The sequence below is a fragment of the Mus pahari genome, chromosome 16, assembly GCF_900095145.1.
Source record: "Mus pahari chromosome 16, PAHARI_EIJ_v1.1, whole genome shotgun sequence".
NCBI classification, from domain to species: Eukaryota; Metazoa; Chordata; class Mammalia; order Rodentia; family Muridae; genus Mus; species Mus pahari.
In genome coordinates, this window is record NC_034605.1 from 54,270,135 (window position 1) to 54,287,403 (window position 17,269).

General features: G+C 47.2%; 1 protein-coding gene across 1 annotated transcript in view; it reads right to left on the reverse strand.

Moving 5' to 3' along the window:
- Window positions 1–17,269, reverse strand: part of Shc3 (SHC adaptor protein 3) — a 137,129-nt gene that overhangs the window by 28,042 nt on the left and 91,818 nt on the right. The window contains exons 5-7 of the mRNA XM_021215436.2: window positions 13,391–13,444; window positions 7,195–7,246; window positions 1,934–2,060 (exon numbers count right to left, since the gene is read on the reverse strand). Coding sequence (XP_021071095.1) covers window positions 1,934–2,060; window positions 7,195–7,246; window positions 13,391–13,444 — 233 coding nt within the window. The remainder of the gene's footprint in view (window positions 1–1,933; window positions 2,061–7,194; window positions 7,247–13,390; window positions 13,445–17,269) is intronic.

Here is a 17,269-nt window from a genome sequence, read left to right on the forward strand (position 1 = left end):
GAGCACTGACTGCTCTTCTGAAGGTCCTGAGTTCAAATCCCAGCAACCACATGGTAGCTCACAACCATCCATAATGAGAACTGATGCCCTCTTCAGGAGTGTCTGAAGACAGCTATAGTGTATTTACATATAATAGATAAATAAATCTTTAAAAGAAAAACAAGTTTACTGTCTATCACGGAGGGAAATCAAAGAGGAACCTGAACAGAAACCATGGTGGAATGATTCTTACTGACTCATATTTAGCTAGATTTCTTGTATAGCCCAGGACCACCTGCCCAGGGAATGGTGCTGCCCACAGTGGGCTGGCCCACTGCATCAATAAGCAATGCACCCCGCCCCCCCCCACAGGCAGATCCATAGCCAATCTGATCTGGTAATCCCTCAAATGAGACTCCTTCTGCCAGGTGACCCTAGGCTGTGTCTGTCGACATTTATGGCTAACCAGAGCAGTGCGATTTCAAAACACAAATGATCCATTCCCTTTTGCAACCCAGTCTTCTCATATCTTTATACATTCTGAGAATGGAACCTGTGATGCATGGGCCCTGGATGGATTCTGTAAACAAACGAGTCCAATCACATTCAAAATAAAGGCTTATTCTGGGCTCAGAGATGTCAGGGCTGTGGCCACTTCCTTCCTTCCTCCTCCAGCTTCATCCTGCTGAACACATCAGCTTGGGCAAAGTGGGTCCTTACAGGCATCCTGACAAATGGATGAGGATACAGAACTAAGGGGTCTTTCCAGAAAGGCAAAGAAGCCAAAGGGGCTGAGAGATACCTTCACAGTGGGAGTAGATCAGACATTGGCTCCACAATGATGCCTCAGAAGGTGGCTTTGTGAGTTTGGAGAGAGTAAGAAGCAGACCTAAGAGAAACGATGCTTGTTTACAGTAAACATACTGTTAGAAAGGTCTTCCTATTCATTTCTATGTGGGTGTGTGTACATAGGTGTACATATCAACCTCGAGGGCTATCTACCTTGTGTTTGAGAAAGGGTCTCTCACTAGCCTCGAACTCACCAAGAAGACGAGGCTGGATAACCAGAGAACCTCAGGGACCCACCTGTTTCTCCCTCCCCAGTGCTGGGATTACAAGTACACACATTTTTACCTGTTTTTTTTTGGGGGGGGGTTGTTTGTTTGTTTGTTTGACATAGGTTCTGGAGCTAAAACTCAGGTCCTGTGCCCACAGGTCAAGCATTTAACCGTCTGAACCATCTCCAAGGTTTTAATACCTTTTCATTATGGAAGCTCATCAAGGGCAGAACAGACTCAAGTTCAAGTTCAAGCAGACCACTGAATGGCCCATATGACCCATGGTACTTTGCAACTTTCTACATCATGGAATATTCTTACATCCCAACAGAAGACTCTCTGTGTATTTATTGATTATTGCTATCTCATTTAATAGTAAAACAACTACTAGGCGATTCTTATCCCTGTTTTCCAGATGAAGCCAAGGTGACTCGGACAGTTGAAGGATCTTGCACAGAGACACATAACTGATGACCATCTCCAAAGCTAGTAGGCCACGGAGGTCAATAAAGCAAAAGGATGCTGTCAGCAGGTGGGGCCCCATTTGGCTAACTGTGACAACCAAAAGATGGGGCACAGACCCAGGAAGGGGACCTGTGGAGGGACCAAAGGACTGGAGAAGACCCTGGAGACGAAAAATATTACAGTGACGTTTTTGGTAACCTTGTTACTGTCTCTATAGCTTCAAGAAAACGTTTCCTGCCCATCCCGAGCCATATGTGAGCTTCCATCTGTCGGCTTCCTGTGTTTCTACTGAGCACCAGCCAGGTGTCTGTGAGCCTGGGAAACGCAGTGAAGATCTGGGTCTGCCCAGAGTGTGGTGCTGGAAGCTGGCTTTAAAGGAAAGTTTACAGACCCTAGACATGTCCCAGAGAAAGACAGGCCCCGCTACTCACCGGTCCTGGAGGGCAGGAACCTTGGAAGGGCACTGCAAATACTGTTTGAACCGGAGTTCAAAGGCTTGTCCGATGGAGCCAATGACATCTTGGGCTAGCCCGTCACAGCATTCCAGAATGTGGCAAGCTTGGAGAAAAGAGGACATGCGCTCGTTAGAGACGATGACAAAGAGTCTCATCTCAGGGACTGAAAAAAAGAGCCACCCGCCTCCCTCCTGGTATGGATCCTGGTATGTCTCTACCAACTGAAGTCTCATCTCTGGGACACCCCATAGGGATGATGATGGGCACGTGAATTTCTTAGAGGGCTTTTCTGTGAAAGTAAAGCTTTTATTTTTATTATTTAAAACTTAACTTATTTTTACTTTATGTGCATGGGAGCTTCACCATTATGTCTGTCTGTGCTTCCCGTACATGAACTTCCTGAAGAGGCTGGAAAGAGGGAGAAAGATTCCCTCGGAACTGGAGTGACAGGCATCTGTGAGACATTCTGTGGGGGTTAGGAGCCCAACCTGGGTCCTTTGCAAGAGCAACAAGTAGTTTTAACCATGGAGTCACTTCTTCTGCCCCTTCGTGATTCTGACACTCCCAGTGGTTCTGACCCCCCTAGAGAAGCAGTGTTTAAAAGGAAACCTCCATGCACACTGGATCTTGGACAGTTTCCCTAAGGCCCAGGAACCATAGATTTAAACCATATTTAAAAGAGGTGACTCTTGATCTGTTCAATGGATTTAGAGAAAGTTGTCCTTGACTCAGTGACAGTGTGACAATCACGAGGAAGTCTGACTGGAAACACTGAGCAGCACAATGTAGGGACACAGAGGAGACGGCTCCATTTTGACAAAAACACCCCAACGGAAGTGAGAGGAGAAAGGCTTTGTGGGGCCCACAGTTCCAGGTTACAGTCTATCATGGTGGGGAGTCAAGGTAGCAGGAGCTTGAAGTTTGAAGATGAACTATTCTGATTGGATCACTGTACACTGTATACACTGAAACCTCACTCTGCACCTCATAAATGAATACAAGTTGGTATCCATCAAAATCAAGCAGGAATAGCTGGTTAAGTGCTTGCCAGGAGGACCTGAGTTCAGAACCCACATTTAAAGCTGTGTGCAGCCATGCAGATCTGAAAATACAGCGCTGGTGAGGCAAGACATGTAGAAAAAAAATCTCTTGTGTATTGTATGGCTACATCACATGTCATTTTTTTTTAAAAAAAAGAAATCTATGGCCTATAGGAAAGGGTAGTAGAATAGAGGGTAAGACATCCAAGAGGCAGAAAGGATTCTGGGATAGAGAGATGTGGGGAGAGTCACGTGGGACCATGGAGGAAGGTAGAAGTATGGGAGCTGAGTGGAGGTAACCAGCCTCATGGCAGAACTTAGATTAGAATAAACGGGATATTAAGTTATGATGTAATTGGGGAACCAACCAAAGCTTATGGCCAAGGTGTTTGTAAATATATTTTGAGTCTCAGAGTTGTTATTTCTGGGAACAATGGTGTGGGAAGAAAAACACAACAGAGCAGAGACAGGGGACGAACCCTTAGTGCTGGCTATCTAATTTAGTCCAATAAATGAACTTGTGGTTCAGGGGGAGATCCTGTCTCAAAAATAAACGAGGAACAGGTGACAGAGAAAGATACCCAAAGACTACGTCCACACACACACACACACACACATACACACACACACTCACNCACNCACACACACACACACTGGGGGAGAAATAAGATTTTAAAATGAGAGAAAATGATGCATTAGAATCCAACCAAGCTGACATATGGGGAATTGCATCTCTACAAACATCAGTCATTGTGTAGACCTCCTGTTCCTCATCGGCCTCCTGAAACATCACTCGTGTGCATCCTGACCTCCTTGAGATGGTTGGTGGTGGCTCCCACATGATTTAAGGACCAGGGAATCAGGTCCCCTTTCCACTGGATTAACTACAGAAACCATAGACTCTTAATAACGGAGAGACAAATCTAAAGTGTCTTTAGAAAAGCTTGCGACACTATTCTACAAGGCAAGACTGTCTAGATTTGCCCAGTAGCACTGCCTGTCCATCTCAGAGGGAGGCTTGGTGAAGGGACCCCGAGCACAGATGGAGGAAAGCCTGACCCCTTGGTTCTGAAAGGTGAAGATGGGCCAAAGATGGCTGGATTGCACAACACTAAAGAAGCTGGGTCTTGATACCATCCAAAGTGAAGTACTTGGAGACCAGACACCTTGGGGGCATAGACTCCACCTGAGCACTCAGTCTTGCTATATGTCAGAGTCACACAAAGTACCTATGTGTGTGCTTGTGTGTGTGTGTGTTGGGGGGGGGTTCATCTTCATGTGTGCATGTGTATGTGGAGACCACAGGACAACCTCAGGTGCTGTTCATTCCTCAGTGGACACGCACGTGGTTTGATAAGAGAGGGTCTCTCATTGGCCTGAAACTTACCAACTAGGCTGGCCGGCCACCAAACGGGTCCCCCTGTCTCCACCTTTCAATGCTAGCATTACAAGTGAGTGCCCACACTTTTCAGGCTGGTTCCCGGAAATGATCTCAGCTTCTCACACCTGCGCAGCAAGCACTTAGTCAACTGAGTTGTTTCCCCAGACCCCCAAGCACTGTCTAAACACATTGTTGTCAGGATTCCACTCTCTCAGACCTGAGCGCTGAGATTTTTCTTATAAGGACCCTAAGTCACTCTCAAGTGTAGCTCACTTTGAGGACCATGGACCTACTAAAAAAAAAGTCTGAAAAAAATAGAATTTCCTAGATAGCTTGTAGTAAATTTGAAGCAAATCAAAAACAAAGAACAAACTCCAGCTGCTTCTAACCCAGACAGAGTTTTGTGGGGACAGTGCCTGATACCTCTGCTCCTCCATGCCCACCCTGATTGGGGGGGGGTGTGCTAAAATGGTTAAAGAGGCGGGCCTATGCTGTGGGTTCAACTATATCCTCTGAAAGAAAAAAGGTATGCCGAGAATCCTAACCCCAGGAGCCCAGAGGCTGTCCTTACTTGGAAACTGTGCAATTTCACACAAGTAACTAGTTAAAACAAGGTAACCGTGGGATAGAAGGAGCCCTGAGCCACCATGGAGTCTCATTTCTGTAGACATCCTTCAGTAGTCACAGAAAAAGAGAGGATGTAAGGATGGATTTCAGTGGCACACCTGCAAGCCAAGGGACCGTGGAGATGGCCAGTGACTGCCAGAAGCAGGCAGGAGGGATTTCTCCTCCAGAACCTAGAGGGAGCCTACATGGCCCTGCTAACACCATGAACTGGCTATCCATTCTCCATAGTTGTGAGGCAGCACATCCTTGTTGATTCAAACACCTTCATCTATGTTTGCTACCTTAGACGCTGACCTGCAGCCTTCGAGCCTGCAGCAACGACTTTTGCTCAAGTGATCCAAGCAGCAGTTCAGACTGTGGCAGGTATAACCCTGCTGGCCTGGGATCAACACTGGCTATGTGCAGTCACCAGAGAAGATAGGCAAGTATTAATGCTAACAAAGCATCCCAAGGCCACCACAGCCCCTTCTCTTCTTTCCCCAGAGCCATCTTACTCTTTTTAAAGAAAAGTCGAAGTGGCTGTTTATTTGGTAATGTGTTTGCCTTAGAAACACAAGGGCCTGAGTTTGATTCCTCAGACCAAGACTTTAAAGCAACAACAACAACAACAACAAAACCAATAACAACAAAAAAACATGTGTCATGTGACAAGCTTGCCATCTCAGCCCCTGGGGGGTGGGGGGGGGGGAGAAGAAGGCTAACCCCTGGTCCCACTGACCAACTAGCCTAGCCTACTTGGAGAATTCCGGACCAGTGAGACTCTACCTCAAAAAATAAAGTAGAAACTGTCTAAGGAATGAAATCCAAAGTGGTCCTCTGGTCTCCACACATACACTCTCACACATGTGCATCTGCATGCACACACGCATGCACACACACACTCAGACACATACACACCTGTACCTGCACACACACATACACACACACCCATGTGCATCTGTATACACACACACACACACACACTCACACCCATGTGCATCTGTATATATATATATACACACACACAATCACACAACTGTCTAGTTGTCCCAGCTCTGTTCAGGGAGACCAGGTACAGTTCTAGACTAGGAACCTGTGCTGTGTTATCTACAGGAACTCTCTTCCCTTCCTGTTACCCTAAAGAAAACTCTTGATGAAGCTTCAGCTTGCATGGGGAAGAACAGGAAGAACAAAGCCAGACCCTCCAGACTCCTGTAACATCTTGTCTCTTCAACTCCAAAACATCAACGCTAGGATGTCGGTCCTGTGTTCTTGCACCCAGAGCTCGCTGGCAGTGCAAACATTTATAGCCAAGTCAGAAGCAGTTTGCAAGGACGTAGTCGCCATATTAACTGTCTACTCCCTTGCTCTGCAAGAGCCTCTGGTCACAGGTCACACAGTTACTGCCCATCATTGTGATAAAACACCTGATGAGAACAACTCAGGGCAGGCAGGACTTATGTGGGCTCACAGTTTGGGGGACAGTCCATCGCAGCAGGGAAGCCATGGTGTCCTGAGCCTGAGGCAGCTGTGACATTGCATAGACAGCCAGGAGGCAGAGATCAGTGACAGCTGGCACTCAGTTGGCTTCCTCCTCTTTATTTACTTCAGGACTCCAGCCCATGAAGGATGCCACTCCTCGTTAGGCTGGGCCTTCCCACTTCAATTGATCCAATCTAGAATCTCCCTCACCTCACAAACAGAGCAGAGGTTCATCTACGAGGTGGTTCTAGGTGTTGTCAATCTGACAATTAGTATTAAGCGTCGCAAGGGGTTTCGTTTGCTGAAGCCCCTGCAACCAAGGGAGAGTTCCCCTCCTACGTTAATATGCCCTGATAGGCTGTCTTGAACATATATCCAAGATACAGGTTTGGGAGGAGGGTGGCAAAATGGTCAGGAGCACGGATAGGTGTTGTGTTTCCCCGGCGTAACCGAGGCTGCCATCAGCACAGGGTGAGAGAGGCACCGTGTGAGCCAGGTAAATCAAACCGCAGCCATCCTGACACAGGTACACGTGTCACGATTGGCATCCAGTCGGTTCTCTCTCAGCCAGGTGACAAGCTACTCTTGCAGGCCTCAATTAGCCTGAATCGTGTCACATGACACGTGCTCATTTGCTAAAGGAGCTGAGGTAATTAGGAACATCTGGTTTGCGGTATTAAGCCTGGCTTCCCACGAGTGAGTGATGAAATGGGTCAGGCATTGCTCACCTCTGCGATTGACAGGGTCCTTAGCGACGTAGGCAACATAGTCTGTTGTGTCCTGTGGAAGGAAAAAGAGCTGTTTGGATCACTCATCACAGCAAGAGGTAGGGCCCGAGGGATGCAGAGCCCTGCATGCTGAGCATCCATTCATCCATCACAGAGCCCAGAATCAGTTGGAAAGAAAGGTCACTTTCCTAGTGTGGGAGGGCCCCGAGCCTCCTCAGCACTGGGAGAAGAAGGAAGGGAAGGAGAGAGAGGGGGTTGGGGGGAAGGGTCAAATACTGCATACAAAATTGGTCCAAAATAGACATGGTTTGAGACAGGTCCTCACATTTGGATGTGGTTGGAAATCATCAGAGATATGAGTGCAGACTGGGCAGAGCTTAAGGAATCATGACCAGCTTTTACATGGCATTACCCAGCTCCCCTGGGGGGATGCTGCCAGTCTGTGACCACACTTAGAGCAGCCAGGGTGACAAGCACCTGACCTCCCCATGTTGGCTCTCCTCAAAGACTTTCAAAACTGGTGCTCGAGTCCTATTGGTTCATCTGACTTAGCTGGTTCGGATTTGAGACCTAGCCACAAGGGTCTTTTTTTTTTTTTTTAATTAATTTATTATTATATGTGAGTACACTGTAGCTGTCTTCAGACACACCAGAAGAGGGCATCAGATCCCATTCCAGATGGTTGTGAGCCACCATGTGGTTGGTGGGACTTGAACTCAGGACGTTTAGAAGAACAGTGCTCTTATCCGCTGAGCTATCTCTCCAGCCCCTACAAGGACCTTTTTAAAGCTCAATGTGCACCAAAGTCAAGAAGCATGGCCATCAGTGATGTGTCTGTGAACCATCCTCAGATTTGAATTTCTGTGAGAATCCCCTGAAGGTTTAAGACAGATAGTTGGGCTGTACTCCAGTTTCCCATTGGAGTTCCAAATGGGGTTGCTGAGAAATTCCAGTAGCTGTGGGGTTGGAGACATACTTTGAGAACTAATTGTTGGGAAAAATACTAGGGTAGGTGCTCAAAGACAGGATATTCATCATAGGTGAGGTACAGAAATAACCTACTTGTCCTTCAGCAGATGAGGGGACAGAGAAAGTGTGATGTAGCTCCACAGTAGAGTACTATACAGCTCTAAAGAATGAAGTGACCTCATTTCCAGGAAAACGGATGAAATCGGGAGTCAGTCTATTATGAAGTGAGTAAGAATCAGAAAGAAAGATAGAGACGTAGGAACAGGCTGCCAGGAGGAGGAGGGCTGGGAGGAGAGCAGACCTGTGGATATGATCAAAGTATGTCATATACACACATGACACTCACATGTCATGCACACGCATGAAAAGGCTGCAATAAAGCTCATTATGTTAAACAGCAGTGATTTAAAACATTGTAACTGTCAAAGAAACAAACAACAAAATCCCACTGGCTTTCTATAGAAGTCTCACCCCTTGATGTGAAATGAGTTTCCTCTAACCTTCTGAGGTCCCGATGGTGGGCAGAGGCAGCTTGCATACACTTACTTCTGAGCAAATAGCCAGGGACCTGGCCATTTTCTTAATCCTTTTTAATTGTGTGTGTGTGTGTGTGTGTGTGTGTGTGTATGTGTTGTGTGAGTGTTGGGCAGACAAGATGGGATATGTACACATGAATGCACGTGTCTATGGAGGCCAGAGGTGCTGGGTCCCTGGAACTGGAGTTATAGGCTGTTGTGAGCCACCCTGTGTGCGTACTAGGAACCAAACTTGGGTCCTATGGAAGAGCAGTAAGTGCTCTTAACCACTGAGCCATCTCTCAAGCTCCGTTTTCCTAATTCTTAAAGCCAGAGCGACTTCTCTGCAACGTTGATATTCTTGAACATTCAGAACAATAAACCAAAAAAAGCCTTAAGGTTTCTGAGGTGGCTTGGTCCTCAAGAGCTGTTCAGGTTAGGGTGTTGTACCATTACAGGGTGCTTACAATCAAGCACAAGACTCTGTTTTCCACCCCCAGTTCCTCCCTCTGCCAACCAACCAGAAACTCTTGTCGCGGTAGTCCTCTTCCGTTGCTGTGCCCAACACCCTGCCTTAAAAGCAACTTAGGGAAGAAAGGGTTCCCACAGCTCACACGTTCAGGTTATCGCTTCTTAATGTGAGGAAGTCAAGGCTGAACCTTAAAGCTTCAGGTTCATAGTCAACAGCACAGAGGAAAATCAGTGTGTAGCTCCTTATGTGCTTCCTTCTGCTCTGCTTTGCTTGGTCTCTCCTCTCTTGTGCTGGTCAGGAACCCTGCCTGAGGACCAATGCCCACCACGGTGGTCTGGCTCTTCCTACCCCAGAGCTGAAGCTCTCTTCCCAAGTGATGGTAGGTGGGGTCAAACTGATGGTTAAAACTCCCGTACCACCCCGCAGAGGGCAACTTGAAAAGTCAGCCTGTTTTTTAGTTATTTTCCAAATCTTATGCTCCAAGGAACTTCAAGTTCATCTACTGCCCCTTATGTCAGACTGGAAGTAGTTTGTGCTGGCCCGTACTGTTTCATCCAGGAGGAAATATCCTCTCCCCTCCAAACAGAGAACCAGAAAACCCTGCCAGGAGTGTGGAGGGGGATAGGGAAGGGACGGGTGGGCGTGGCACTCTCCAAGCCTTCAGGAAAATGGAGGCAGGAAGACTTGGCAGTGGAGGAGACAAAAGAAGCTTTGCCTGTGGTTCCTCTGAGCAGAGGACGTTTCCTGGTCTTTAATATTTCACGGACTAGAGGAAGGACAGGAAGACAGTAAAAATGACCTCCGTTCACATCCACGAAGGGGCATCTTCTGAGGATTTAAAACTCTTGGGCAAAAATGTGTATTACAGTTTAACGATTCTTTACTCTCTCCCTAGGCTCATGGGATGTGAGAGTCACAACTGTCCAAGGACCCTCAGGAACATCTTAGCCAGCAGACCAGAATCCTGGAGCACATCCTGGGGTGTGCCTCTCACCCTGTGTTTACCTTTCTGTGGTCTTTTAAAACAGGCTGAGAACCCAGGATCGGCTATCCTTGAGTTAGCTTTGGGTGCAGTTACAGGGTCAGGATTAAGATTCACAGCCAGCTTTCCCACGAGGTAGGAGATGGGATTTTTTTTCAAGAAGCAGAGAGCTGATGCTTTGGCCCTAATTGACTCAAATTGCTGTCACTTTTGTGCCTAAGGATACGCACTGGAGGCTGTATCTGAATAAGGGAAATTAGCAGAAGAATTGAATCACCTGGGTACCATGGCAGCAGAGCTACCATCCAGAAAGGAAAGGCTTGACACCCTGGCAGGCAGCTCCTAGGAGAAGCATGGCAGGCAGGAGGGGGGTGCATTTAGTTACGACAAACTATTTCTGTGGTACAATAACGGAACGGCGTGCTATCAGCTTTCCGGTCTTCATTTGTATCTTCCAAGTTTGATGGGGGTGGGACTAGAGTTCAAGGAAAACATACTAACAGGGGGAGTCTTGTTGTTTGAGTTTTTTGTACATAGCCAGAGAGCAAAATTAACTCCAGTCAGCACTAGGGGTTCATACAAGGAAGTCTTTTTTTTATTTTTAAGGGGGACCTTCTCTAGTCTAAAGCACTACATACACTATGTCTGGAGAAGGAAGGCCCAAGAAGACATGATATCTTTCTCTCAGATGGTCCATGGCCAAGCTAGGCCATAGCTGTTCTGTCGCCGATCTTAATCTTTCTCTGGCATTGTTTCCAAGGGTATCGCGACTCAGAACAGTGTTCTTGGCCCCGCAGTTCTACAGTGGGCACACTAAATTCCAGAGAAGAGGCTGTGAGGATCTTATTCTGTGGTGACTGCATCCCTGTGCTTAGTCTCCAAGACCTCTGAGACAGGTCATGGCATCCTCTTGGGGATCTTGGCAGGCAGGGGATAGGGTGCAGCCTAAAGTGTCATTCTTCAGGCCTTTCAGACAGGGTCTGTCTGTTGCTGAAACCGGGAGTTCACCACTTAAGCCGGCTAGGGTGCCCCATCTCTGCCTCCCTGGTACCCCATTAGAAGTGAGCATCTTTTCTCCTGGGTCCTGGAGATGGAACCCAAGTCCCCGGTGCTTACGCGGAAAGGGTTTCACTGAGCAGCCTTCCTAAGTCCTCTGGTGATCTCTCAACACCGGGAATCAGGGTCTGCTATCATCGCTGCCTCTTTCTTTTGGGGGAAAGAAGGGTTAGCAGTATTTTCAAGTCTCACTCAGCTGTCATTTGTTATCTGTTTCCTCCTGGGTGGACCAATGAGGCTCAAAGCAGAGCTGTACACCTAGAAAGACAGTAGGGAGCCCGGAACGGTTCTGCTTTGTCTTTTAAAACCAGGTCTCATTCTCTAGCCCAGGCTAGTCTGAAGTGCACAATATTCCTACCTCAACTGCTCTATGCTGGGATCACATGTGTCTCATTATACCTGAACCACAACAGTTTTTGGAAAAGGAAAAAAAAAAATCTCAGAAAATGTAAGATATTAGATCACTTCAAATGTCACCAGATGTTGTCAGTCCTTTTATTATTACTATTATTTTTAAATACAAGTCTCACTATGTAGATGAGGCTAGCCACTGGCCTGAATTTCAAAGTGGTCCTGTGCTCCTGATGCTGAGATTAAAGGCATGCCTGACCACATAGCAGCTCGACATTCATTATTCTCCTTTTTGTTTCTAGAAGAAATCATGAGGGGGAAAATTGAAAGGGTTTATAGTAAAAAAAATAAAGCTTTTTAACAAAAAAAGATGATGCATTTGGTCTCCCACGTTCTCACAATGTGTACCTCTGCTCGTACCACTGCTAAGCATCTCTGTCACAGAATTTCCAGGAAGGGGAGCTGTTTATGCAAATGAGAGCTGGTACTGCACACTCCTATGAGCCAGAGATGAGGGGATGCAGGTAAAGGGCTTGGTCTGGGTGTGGGACTCAGGCTAGGGGAGCATGGGTCACCAGCACACATGGGCTCTGCTGTGCTTGGGGTCTAACAGTTCCTCCAGAGCTGCTCCTGTGAGGCAGGCATGCTCCCAGCTGGTGGAGCCCATCCCTGGCAGGCAACTGGATCATGGGGGCTCTGATCTAAACCATGGGCTGATCCCCGGGTGAACTGATGGCGTGCTGGTTAATTTTAACCATCAAACCTGATACAACCTAGAGCCACCCAAGTAGAGAGACTCGGTTAAGAAGGCATCTAGACCAGGTTGGCCTACGGGAATGTCTGTGTGGGGGTGTCTTGATTGCTGGTTGGTACAGGTGGTGCCAGCTCCTTCACTTTGGCTGCTAAAGTGTACAGCAGCCTTTCATTAGTGGTACGATTCCCAGGTTTTGGAAGCTAGACTGTGTACGAATAGTGAGGGCTTTTTATTATTTGTTTTTTCCGTTCCTAACTGCTGAAAACTTTACCCAGAACCAAAAGTTGATATGAGAGCATTAAAAAAAAAAAAAAAAAAAAAGAGCCTTTCTCCTAGCACTGCTGGAAAGAGCCAGGCCTACCTCCTTCCTCCTCTCTGTTTCTTGCTCTCCTTTGTATGATCTGTCTGCCTTTGAGGTGGTTTGGGGATGTAGCACGGAGACAACCAGGGAAGGCAAGCATGGCAGGACGGGTCAGGCATACAGGAGCTTCTGCTTCCTCTCAAGGAGGCCACACCTCCAGATCTCCTGAGCCCTTGTGACTGAAAAGTAATGGTAGACCGTGCTCACAGGGTCACCCCGCCCCTACCACCAAACACCTACAGTGACAGCCAAGGGAGAGCTTGATGGTGGAGTGACAGCCAAGCACTGCTGACCTCAGCTCAGACTCTAATACAGAAAAAGGAAAGGGGGGGGAGGAAGTGGGGGGCCGGGAGACTTCTAGAACTGAGAGGGATAAACACCTGGGGTCACAGCTTCAGTGTTGATGACTACTTGCAAAGTTTTACTGATGAATATATTGTCTTACAAAACATCATTTTCTTCTAAAGAATTTCCCCCCCCCCCGTTAGGTATAAAACTTGTTTTTCTGGGAGCAGCACAATTGCTCCCAAGCATGTATCAGAACGGAGTTCTACCCAGACTGAAGTTTTACTGATGCTAAAACAGCTGGACCGGTATTAGGATAGTTCACTGGGGTTCCATTAAAATCGGCATAAAACACGTTTGTGTCATGGCGTCAAGGGCACATCTTTAGAGCAGAAGTTTCTTCTTGGAAAGTCCCAGCAAGAGCAAGAGAAACCAACCGAAGGCCACTCACCGGGTCTCCCCCTGAGGCGAAAGAGATGGACCGCATATGATGGTTCGCTATGATCTGTCAGAGAGGAGACAAGAAGGGAGACTCGTCATTAGTGCCTTGCCACATCCTGCAGGGCCCACTGTGTTGGCAGGCAACACGGGTGAAAAGATTTCCTGAAAACTGCCCCCAAAGAAAATGACAACCGAAAAGCCCAGAGACAGTAGCTCACCTGCTGTCACATGCACAGCCTGAGTGAGGGCTGACATCTTGCTGGTTGACCAGAAGGCTTCCTGAAACCTCCCAGCAGCTGAGGAGTGAGAACTGTGGGAAGCCCATTTTACAGGCACAGAACACGAGGCCAGAGAGGCCAAAGGGCTCCTTCAAAGTAAGATATATAATAACTCCAGGTCTGAGAAATCAAGACTCCAACCTGAGGTCAGGATTTTGCCCAGAAGAAAAATGTAGGCCTGGAGAGATGGCTCAGGTGGTTAAGTGCTTACCTTACAAGTAGAGGGACCCGAGTTCAATTCCCAAAACCCACCTTACAAGTAGGGGGCACCTGAGTTCAATCCCTACAACCCACATGGAAAAGAACTCAGTACAGTGGCTACAATCTTGGTACTAGAGACAGGCATCTTAGCTGAATGAGAGGACTTCAGACCATTGAACAATCCACAAACACTGCCTGATGAAAGACAATGCAGGTTGACCTGTGGCCTCCACACGTATGCACACATATGTGCATTTCCTCACAAAAACATATACCACACATATGAACATACACACACACACACACATACGCTGTACTAACTGGTTTTGTGTGTCAACTCGACACAGTGGGAGTTATCACAGAGAAAGGAGCCTCCCTTGAGGAAAGGCCTCCATGAGATCCAGCTGTAAGGCATTTTCTCAATTAGTGATCAAGGGTGGGAGGGCCCATTGTGGGTGGTGCCATCCCTGGGCTGTAGTCTATAAGAGAGCAAGCTGAGCAAGCCAGGGGAAGCAAGCCAGTAAGTGACATCCCTCCATGGCCTCTGCATCAGCTCCTGCTTCCTGACCTGCTTGAGTTCCAGTCCTGACATCTTTTGGTGATTAACAGCAATGTGGAAGTGAAAGCTGAATAAACCCTTTCCTTCCCAACTTGCTTCTTGGTCATGATGTTTGTACAGGAATAGAAACCCTGACTAAGACAAATTGGTACACACACACACATACCACACACACACACACACACACACACACACACAGAGAGAGAGAGAGAGAGAGAGAGCGAGAGAGAGAGAGAGAGAGAGAGAGAGAGAGAGGAACTATACTGTAGTAATGTTACAATTTACAGATTTTTGCTTCCCCAAACAGCAGAAGCAAGATGAGGAAGCATGGTTTGTTTCCCTCCATCCCATTCATATTACATACGTATAAGTTAGAAGACCAGCATCCAAAAATTAAAACCCTTTAATGATTCACTGGCTTAAAGACCAGGGGCTCTTCCACATTCATCTTAAAATGGAAATTTTCCATCCTGTTTATAAGCTGTAGCATCTGTGGAATTCAGTAGACACCAAGTGAATTAAGAGCTGCCCTAAATTCTAAAAGCTACAAAAGTCCTCTGTGCTATTTTTATCTTTTTAAAGACAATGTAACGACATTGAAGAAGAGTTCCTGTATGGAAAAGAGCTCCCAGCTCCATCCCAACACAGCCAGGCTAATCTCTGAGCAGTGTCCTCTGTCCTTGTCCCCAGAAGACAGTCAGAAGGCACCAGATAGAATACGTGTTCCTGTAAAACTCGAAAATAACGTATCATTATAGGGTAAAATTTTAAATATTTTAAAATGCTGACTCTGCATGTTGACATTTGTAAAACCTCATCTAGAGAAACCTGAGGTTTCGGGAGAATAGGGAGCAGGGAGGCCGCCGGGAGGCTACGGAGCTGATGATGGTTGCCCTAGAGTCCGGCTACCCGTGGGCAAGCAGCTCCAGAAGGAATGATAAGTTAACGGAATCCCCAGCTGTAAGCCAGGACTTCGAGTTTTGTTCTCTTGGGGGTGGCAGTTGAGACAGGGCTTCCTGTAGCCCAGGCTAGACTAGAATTCATGTTGATAAGGTTGGCCTTGAACTTCTGATTCTCCTGACTTTGAGTCCTTAGCACTTGGATTACACGTGTGTCCTGCCATGCCCAGAGTTAAGTGTCTAATGCAGCATAATTGATCTTTGTGTGTTTAACTTTCGTTTAATTAATTTTTCTCATGAAACACCTCCAAGGTCTGAGGAGATGGCTCAGTTGACAAATTGCTTGCCACACATGCATGAGGACCTGAGTTTGATCCCCCAGAAGATGTGAAAAACTGGAACTGGAGCCTGTAATCCCAGCACTGGGAAGGTAAAGAAAAGAGAGTTTCGGGGGGCCACTGGCCAGGCAGTCTTGGTGAATGTGTGAACTCCACAACAATGAGAGACTCTGTTTCAAAAATCAAAGTGGACGGTGTCTGACAGTCTTCAGCTGAGGTTATCATCCTGTTTACACACGCACACACACACACACACACGCACACACACACACATGCTCACACACTCACACACATCATACACACACACACGCACACACACATGCGCACACACACGCACACACACGTGCGCGCACACACGCACACACATGCACACACACACACATGCTCACACACTCACACACATCATACACACCACACACAAAAGCAGCACACGCATGACACACAGACACATGCCATACCAGAAACATAAACAGCACAAACATAGCACACACATACTCCACACACACGTACTATACACTTCACACACACACACACACACATTATACCACATACACGAATAGCACACACATAATGCACACACTCACACACCATACTCAATACACAAACAGCATAAACATAACACATACATACAGCACACACACGTACTATACACCACACATACATACACCACAAACACACATCACACACTATATGCACACACTATATATCCCCCTCACACACATGCACACATACACGGACATGCACACAGACACCCACATAAGCCACACACAGTGTCAACTGGATGTGTGATCACTGTCTTGCTTGCCTCTCACTGCTCCAAGTACCCAAGAGGGAGAGAGGTAGATAAGAAGTCTGAGCCTAGTGCCCTGCTCAGCACTTGCTTCTATTCTAAGAGATTTGCTCCAGCCCTCTGCTCAGACTTCAGCACTCTAGTGTGGGTGCTGTTTATCTGCTCCTTGGGTGGAAGAGGCAGGGGCACTTGCTTTCTTTATTTGCTGCACTGGAGACCTGAACTAAGGACGCGGGAAAGGCACAGCCATATGCTCTGTCATAGACTGTTCCTGTATCACCTAACTCACACGCCCTGGGTGCTGGGAAGGCTACATTTAGACCCACCTAACACATGGCAGGGGGTGAGAAGTCGACACCTAAGTAGACCCTACCTGGACCATCCAAGGTAGAACAGGGTCTCAGAACCGGCCGTCTTAGCACTGTCCATATTGGATTTGCTCTTTCATTAAGTGGAGAATGAGCATGAATGGTGGAGAGTTATAGCCTAGGGGCCCCTGTGCCACAGAGGCCATGTTCCAGTTTGCATGGCTATCTAGTGCCTAGTGGGCCAGCCTCCATGAACAGCTGGGGCTCAACTAGATATCTCAAATCCACAGTCTCAAGAACTGGTTAGTCCAACCCTTAGAAAACTGATAGAAAAGGGTAATCTGTGGCTCTCTGGAAGACAAAAAGGTAGAATGAGGAGCTGTGGTCACTCATGTCTCAAAAGAGCCTTGATTTGGTTCTACATTAGATCTAATTTGTCTCTACATCTTGGAGATAAATGGTAGGTAGGTAGGTAGGTAGGTAGGTAGGTAGGTAGGTAGGTAGGTAGGTAGGTAG